Source organism: Mus musculus, chromosome Y (assembly GCF_000001635.26).
Source record: "Mus musculus strain C57BL/6J chromosome Y, GRCm38.p6 C57BL/6J".
NCBI classification, from domain to species: Eukaryota; Metazoa; Chordata; class Mammalia; order Rodentia; family Muridae; genus Mus; species Mus musculus.
In genome coordinates this window covers 86,939,707-86,948,412 of record NC_000087.7, presented here as the reverse complement: position 1 = coordinate 86,948,412, position 8,706 = coordinate 86,939,707, and the positions used below count along the sequence as shown (strand labels likewise).

General features: G+C 37.8%; 1 protein-coding gene across 1 annotated transcript; it reads left to right on the top strand.

Annotated features, from left to right (window-relative positions):
* The first annotated feature begins 4,093 nt into the window (after window positions 1-4,093).
* Window positions 4,094-4,777, top strand: Gm21470 (predicted gene, 21470). The gene has a single exon (XM_017318876.1). The coding sequence runs from the start codon at window positions 4,094-4,096 to the stop codon at window positions 4,775-4,777; it is 684 nt and encodes a 227-aa protein (XP_017174365.1).
* The last annotated feature ends 3,929 nt before the right edge of the window (window positions 4,778-8,706 follow it).

The window sequence follows — 8,706 nt, the reverse complement described above, 5'->3', positions numbered from 1 at the left end:
AATCTTTAAACAAATACTGAAATAGTCCTAAAATACAAAAAAAAAAAAAGAAAAAGAAAAAAAAGAAAAAGAAGAGAAAAATAAAATTCTGAAAACACACCTATTAGCTAGGCAGTCATTCAACTTACAGAGTTTAGCCTGCTTCTGAGTGCTGGTATTAAAGGGGAATAAAACTATACTTGACTCCTTTTTGTTTGTATAATTGTTTTCTAAAATATTTTTTTTTCTCTGTGGGTGAGTATATGTGTGTGTGCGTGTGTGTGTGTCTGTGTGTGTGTGTGTTGTCCAAAGAGGTCATCAGATCGTCTAGAACTAGAATTGCAGGTGGTTGTGAACAACCATGTGGGTGTTAGAAATTGAACCCTGGTCCTGTGCAAAAGCAATCAGTGGGCCTAAGCAGTGAGCTATCTCCTCAGTCCTTTCTGCTTGCTCTAATCTCTACTTCACTATTCATCTTGCCTAAATATGTCTTTATTCCTACTTCTTCTGTCTGTTTTTATGTGATGAATTCTTGTTTGCTTTTCTCTTGTTTCTCCAATTACAGCACCAAGATTCTTCATTTCCTTTTGTTTTGGAAGATTCTCAAGGAATCTTAAATCCAGACTTTAGGGCAGTTATTTAAAATTCACACCTGGGGATTAATCTTCAGAAAATTATTTTTGGGAAAAACATGTGATTATTTCAACATCTATAGTAGTGTGGGGGCATTATTCTCCCTACGTCATGTACACTTAAGATCTTTAGATACCTCCTTCCCTGTGATAGCCTTGCAGCTCACTGAGTGACATGTGCATTTGATGATAAATGATACACAAACTTTGAAGCACCTTACCATATCCTGTCACCCATATCATGTTCAACATAGCAAGAACCACTAGTGAGTTGAAAAATACAAATATATTTTTTAGTGTCTTGAAGCTATAATCCCCAAATTAATCAAAATATTATTTGGACACTGTTACTTTATACCAGTGTTTTTTTTAAGTGTACAAGTCGCAGGCCTTTTCTGTGACCCTTTGCACAGGTTTACAGTGTCCTTTTACCATCTTCATCCTCCCCACTATCCTCCATTGCTATCAGATCTCCCCCCTCCTGCTGCGCTTACTCTTCCAAAATACCTCCTATTTTTTAATGTCCCTTATTAAATTTATATTTTTACAATAGTCATTTTGAGTTTTACTTGTCTAACCTAATATATAGTATTTAACCATTCCATCCATTTTTTTGAAAACAAAGCGCTGCACTAATACACATAGATGAGAAATATATTTATCTCTCTCTCTCTCTCTCTCTCTCTCTCTCTCTCTCTCTCTCTCTCTCTCTCTCTCTCTCTCTCTCTCTCTCCTTCTGTCTCTCATTTTTAAGGCATTCATCCAGTAGTTGACATCTTAAATCACTCCATAGCATGTATGTTTCATACAGTGAGGCAATCAATATTGATGATATGGATATGTAGTGGTCCTTCTTAGATTTTTTTTTTTTTTGTGAACTTAAATCAACCTGGGAAGATAGAATCTCAGATAAAGATCCTCCATCACATTGGCCTGTGGCCACACCTTAAGGAATGATTTTTTTTTTGATGACTGTTGTTGAAGGATCTAGCTCTCTGTGGATAGTGTCATATCCTATGAAGATGATGTACAGGGTACGGTGGGGACCGTGGAAGGTACTGAAAAGGATTTTTTTTGAAGAACTGAAGATCTATGTGCCATGAACAATTAAAGTGTCCTCTAATTTGTAAGTAAATTTTATACATACCTGTGTCCAGTATTCTGTCTACACATATTTCAAAAGTAAAATTACCTCATCTATTTCATCCTGTTTTACTGCATTTAATCTATGAAATTACTTATAATCAGAAGTGCTGGTAAATTTTAAAAAACCTTTAAAATATGACTGGGAGATATCAGGTTTTTTTTTTTTAATTTTATCACAACTTTGTAAGCATGCCCAAGATCTATGTTGTCCTCTTACTTTCCAAAGAATCCATAATTCATGATTGCCATTGGTTTCAATACATGTCATTTAACCCTGTCAAATTCCAGGTTTGTTTGCATAAAAATAGTCCTCCTCTAACTGTGGGTTTTCATAAAGTGAAAATTGGTGTGCTATCCAGTGTGCTGCCTCAAAGAATCTGGCAATATTTATGATAAGAAGCACAGCTTAAAGATAACCAAGGGAAAGGTTGGAACATGAAAAATAACCACCATGGATGTTGTCAAGGCAGAAACCGAAGACTTTCTCAGAACGAAAATAAAAACAAAAATGAAACAAAACAAAACACAAACCAAACAAATAAATAAAAATTCAACAACCAAACAATAAAAACCATGCAAGGGTGTAATTCTTTGGCAGAATATTACTCAGATCATCAGGCCTTTCAGTTGGGATTTCATTTATTATTTCTAGGAGGCCATATGAAAAGGTAAATTCGAGATGCTGAATGTTTCTGAGTGTAACTAGGGAAGGAACCAGCCTGAGAGGGGTTCTATGATGTAAGCTGAACTAGGGTGATGTCACAGAGCACTGGCTGGAGGTTGCGCATCTATTCCACTTGGAGGCGCTAGAATCCATTCAAGGTGAGTTCACTATCTTCACAGTGGTGTGTCAAAGCCAGGTCATTTTTTCCCACAGGCTTTTGGTGCCTGGTCTGTATCAGGGATCTTGACGACTAGGATATTTTTCTATGGGTAAGTACATTTATGAAGTAATTGGGACCCTCATAGCTACAGAAAGCTAAAAATTTTCTCTCCTACAGTGAGTTACTGTACATTCTACTTTCCCCATGTTTATTAGCAAGGGAGATGAATGGTCTAGGTTAGTTTATCTCCTGAATTTATTATCCTTGCTAACCATATCTAGATCACAATTCCACTAAAATGCCAAAGCTCCTGTTTGTCCATGTGCATGTTAGAAGTTATTAGTTCTAAAAGGCTGATATTGCCTCGACTTTTTGAGTTGTTCTTGAGTTCAGTGATGCAATGGCTTCATCAAATAATTCTGAAGCTGGGTCAGGAGAAACAATAAAGAAGGACAGTGGTGTGCTGTGTCCCTGGGAAGATATTTGTGAATGCAAGAACTTAGCTCAGAGCTTACGCTTACAAGAGAATCATGGTGACCACTCTGGCCTTTTTTTTTTTTTTTTCTCTTCTTCTTGATCATTGGGGGTAATTGTCATAGCACCACCTAAATTGACATAGAAATTCAAGGAGAGGATCCTCATCAGAGACAAATTTACTCAGGTCTGAAGAAATAAATGTTGATCTGAGTATGTTATTCTGAGCTCTAGAGAATTACTTGTTAATTACACTATTTTTATTTCCTTGTTTCCCTTGTTTCTTTGTTTCTTTGTTTGTTTGTTTGCTTGCTTGGTTAATTTTATTTGAGTTTCTGTATGTTTAGATTTGGCTGTCAGGAAACTCACTGTGTAGACCAGACTAGTCTTTCTCTCACTAAGGTCTGCCTCACTCTGCCTCTTGAGTACTATGATTAAAGTTATGGGTCACTACCACTTCCTGTTAACTTCTCCATTTGATTGTTTGTTTTGTTATTTTTTGTTTGTATTTCTGTTTTGTTTGTTTTTCGTTTGATTTTCGTTTGTTTTTTTTTACTTGATGTTGTTGTTGTTGTTGTTGTTGTTGTTGAGACAGGGTTCCTCTCTATAGCACTGGCTTCCCTGGAACTCACTTTGTAGACCAGGCTGGTCTCTAATTTAGAAATCTGCCTGTCCTTGCCTTCTGAGTTCTGGGATTAAATGCGTGTACCACCATTGCTGACTTATTAACTTCTTATTTTTATAAAATTAATTTTAGGAGCTCAAAACTGTTTAGCATAATCTTCTTCACCTGCTCAGAAGTTCTCGTAGAGAAGAGTCTTGGTCCAGCATTCACTCCCAACCCATAACCATTGCCCATCAGGAATTCATATATATGACAGAGGCAACAGCATTGTGTCTGGTTTAAACGGGCAAGATCTTCAGTCCCAGGCAATGAGCAAGTATGATATTTGAAGGGAATGGAAGCCACAAGACAGTGTGAACTACCACAACAGGTCTACAGCCAGGTAGAAGACAATACATCTGAAGAGTCTGAGCATGACATCACTCAAGAAGAAGAGTAGGAGGAAGCCTTCTTCCCAGGCCCTGGGGAATATTGTTGGCTGCAGAATTTCTCACGGGTGGAAGGAAGGTAATGAGCCTGTCACCCATTGGAAGGCCATCATTCTAGGTCAACTGCCAACAAACCCTTCTCTTTATTTGGTGAAGTATGACGGAATTGACAGTGTCTACGGACAGGAGCTTCACAGCGATGAGAGGATTTTAAATCTTAAGGTCTTGCCTCACAAAGTAGTTTTTCCTCAGGTGAGGGATGTCCACCTCGCAGGCGCACTGGTTGGCAGAGAGGTACAACACAAATTTGAGGGGAAAGATGGCTCTGAGGACAACTGGAGTGGGATGGTGCTGGCCCAGGTGCCATTCTTACAGGACTATTTTTACATTTCCTACAAGAAGGATCCGGTCCTCTACGTCTATCAGCTCCTGGATGACTACAAGGAAGGTAACCTCCACATCATTCCAGAGACCCCTCTGGCTGAGGCGAGATCAGGTGATGACAATGACTTCTTAATAGGTTCCTGGGTGCAGTACACCAGAGATGATGGATCCAAAAAGTTCGGAAAGGTTGTTTACAAAGTTCTAGCCAATCCTACTGTGTACTTTATCAAATTTCTCGGTGACCTACATATCTATGTCTATACTCTGGTGTCAAATATCACTTAAATTGAAAAAAATCACAAAGTACAGAAATGTAAACTTATAGGATTGAAAAAAAATGTTTGTTTTCCTGTGTTGGGTACCTATGGGTCTTTGACAACCTCAGTATCTTTGTCAATAAAATTTGTTTTGTTCTAAAAATTAATACGTGTGACATGACATGCTTTTAGTGAACACTTTGTTGGAAGAGATGGACTATGGTAGAAAGAACATCAAAGGAAGATGAAAGTTGCAACGCAGGCTGTGAACAGTGCATACATCTAATATCACACAGGCTAAAATGGACAGGACTTAGATTCTGTGGTCTGCATAGTGAGCAAGGAATTGGAGATATGACTTAGAGGAGCAGGGATGGCAGCAAAAAATGGATTTTTAGGAAGAAGCGGAGAAAGACAAGACATAGATAGAATCTCTGGTATGAAGTCTGAGGGAGAAACAACAAGTTGGGGAAAGAGTGATAGATAAAAGGAATGTGGCCTTGTTACACAAAGTGCAACCCAGAAAACTGATCCAAAGAGATTCAGAAATCAGACAAAATAAGGTTTCATTTGAATAATGAAACCAAATGAAACTTGTCTCTCATTTTAAGATTTATTATCTTTATTTATATGGGTGGGAGTAGGGCATGAGCTTGAGAGTATAGGTGACCACAGAGACATGAGTTGTCAGATCCCATGGAGCTGGCATTAAAGCTGACTGTTAACCATTGGATATGAATTCAAGAAAACAAATCCAGTTTTTTTGCGGTACAGTAGTGCTCTTGACAACATGGTCATCTATTCCCATTAAGATATCTTTTTAAGAAATCCAATATTAACATGCAGAAAAGAGACCAGGTAGAAGTTAAGAAAGATTAAATTGATGGTGACCTTTAAAAACAATAAAGGACACACAAAGGACTAGAGGACACTGAGGGACAAATGAATTCTAAGATGAAGTTCTCAAAATGTGAAGCAGGAGACCCAGGAAGAATAGAAATTTTGTGCAAATAGTTAAAATTGGGCATATCCACATTAGGTTCTTTGGTTTCTTAACAAATAGCCAGCTGATCAGATCAAAGAGTAATTTAAAAGAGAAAATGAATAAACTGTGAGATAATATATGGTGGGGCGTGGATCCTGAGTTCTTTCCCTGTGCAATCTTTGCCTGGGATGAATCCTGTGATCTTTTGGAGGTCTCTGTTGAGTGCCCCAGATGACCATCAAAAAGTTCACCACTGGCCTGTTCCCCTGGCTCTCCTCCAAACATCTGACTCCCAACATACCTATGTACCATTTCAGCCTGTCTATTCCCTGGAAATTCCTGTCTCAAATTTATGTGTGACCTCCTTCTCATAAAACAGTGAAGGTGTACTCAATGCATATGTGCTGATCTCTTTTCTATGCCAGTTCTCATGGGTTTCAAACTCTATGAGGTTGCCCAATATGTTGGTCACTACTCCTCAGTAGCCCCTGTGCTTCATGGGGGTCTTAATGGGTCCCATATGCACTCTGAGTGTTTCTTTTGTTTGTTTGTTTGGTTGGTTTTATTGTTGTTGTAGGTTTTTTTGTTTGTTTTTGTTTTGTTTGTTTGTTTGTTTTTTGTTTGTTTGTTTTTGTATTGTTTTTTGTTTTTGTTTTTAGTCAGGCTTGTCATGGACTCAATCATTTGTGTTTTTTCTCTAGAATAAGTTTGAATGCCAAATGACTTGAAAATACTCTCTATTGTTGATTAATTTTGATATCTGGGAGAGTTTCTATGCTAGCTGGATGTCTTAATTAGGGTTTCAATGCTGTGAAAAACCACTATGACTAAGACAACTCATTAGAGACATTTCATTAGGGCTTTTCAACATTTCATTGCAGTTTCAGAGGTTCAGTCCACTATCATCAAGGAAGTGAACATGCAAGTGTCTGGGCACATGTAGTGGTGGAGAGGAAGCTTAGAGTCTTCTGCATGCAGGGATGTTGTCTTCCACACTGAGCAGAGCTTTAAAGCCTCACAGTGATATGCTTCCTCCAAAAAGGCCACACCCACTCCTACAAGGCCACACCTCCTCATAGGCCAACTACATTCAGAGTGCCATACTGGTTTCATAGCAACTTGAAAAGATCTAGAGTCTTGCAAGAGGAGGAGCCTCAGTTGAGAAAATGCCTCATTAAGATCAAGCTTTTAGGAATTTTCTTAATTGGTGGGAGAGGACCCAGTTCATTGTGGGTGGGGACACCCATGTGGTGGTAGTCTTGTGCTCCTTATGGAAGCAAGACTTAAGGAGCATGTCAATAAGCATCACCACTCCATGGCCTATGCATGAGCTTCTGGCTCCAGGAACCTGTGTTGTTTCAGTTTCTTTCCAAACTACTTTGATGATGAACAGCAATGTGGAATATAAGCTGAATAAAACTTTTGCTATGGAATTAGCTCTTTGGACATGGTATGTTCTTACAACAATAGAAACCTTAAGTAAGACAATTTCTTAGAGGAACAAAATATCTAATACTACCACTGTCACTTATCCTATAAGGACAAATAATGTGTAGATATTTTATTTTAATTTAAAGGTAAGATATCCTCATGTATATAATGACATGCAATTGTTCTAGATTGCTTCTTTCTCACACTGAAGAATACTAACATCAAACATAACTTGGGAATATAAGGGTTATTAGCTTACATGTTACAGACTATTACCAAGGAAGGCAAAACAGGAACTTGAAGCATTACCAGGAAAGAGTGCTTATTGCTTGACCCTATCTTAGTCATTGTTCTATTGCTGTGAAGAGACATCATGGATAAAACAACTATTATGAAACAAAGCATTAACTGGGGGCTTGATTACACTTACAGAAGTTTAGTCAAACATCAAGTCAGTGACCGCAGCACTGGAGCAATAGAGAACTATTGATCCTTAGACAGAAACAGATATTCTGCCATTACATTGGTTTCTTGAAAACTCAAAGACCACCCTTATTGACACAACCACTTCCTCCAATGAAGCCACATCTTCTCTCATTCCTTCTAATCCTTAAACACACTGCCAATCCCTGGTGAGTAAATATCCATATATATGAATCTATAGGGGATATTCTTATTCAAACCACCAAAAATCATGTGGCTTGATCGAATATTTTATTTTAAATACAGAGTAAAAGCTTTCCTTTTATAAATGACTAGTGATGAGCTTACCCACAGTTGCCTACCCTCACACATCGACCATCAATGAAGAAAATGTCCCATAGACTTACCCAAAAACCAAGTGAATAGAGACAATTCTTCAATTGTTCTCTCTCCTAAGGTGACGCTAGATTGTCAAGTTGGAGATAAATAAAATCCCAGCACATTAAGGTTTATCCTGCTCCATAACCCACACAAACATTACTCATCACAATCTCCTCATTCTGCCTAGGTGTAGACCCACTTCCCTCCATGGCAGAAGTGAAGGGTAAGTACCTCCAACAGCAAGAATACTCAATAATAGGTGACAAGTAGTGAATATGCCTTATAGCCTCACAACACCTACATTCTAATTTGTGTTACACTTTCTGGGAGACACACCAGTCTGTCCAACTTCCTGCCAACTCAGCTTTGACCAGAAAAATTCTCATCAAGAAATCCAATGACTTTTAATTGATTTCTTTCTCCTGAGGGAATGGAGTGTAACCCCTTCATGGATGTATTGGTGTCTGATTCATAAGTAATAAAACCCAGTACTATTAACAGCTAAATCACAGGTGCTATGACAAATAACAACTCACATGAGAAGCATCACATTTGGTTAAGCCTTTTCAGAAGTTTTATTGGAGTTTGATTTATATACTAAATAAATCCATTGATTTATTTATTTTTAAGTGTGTAATTTAATGATTCTAAACACATTTCACCACTGTCATTTTTCACTCATTTTCTGGTACTTCATATGATATTGAAATCTACTAAAATACAATAGTTAATTCAGA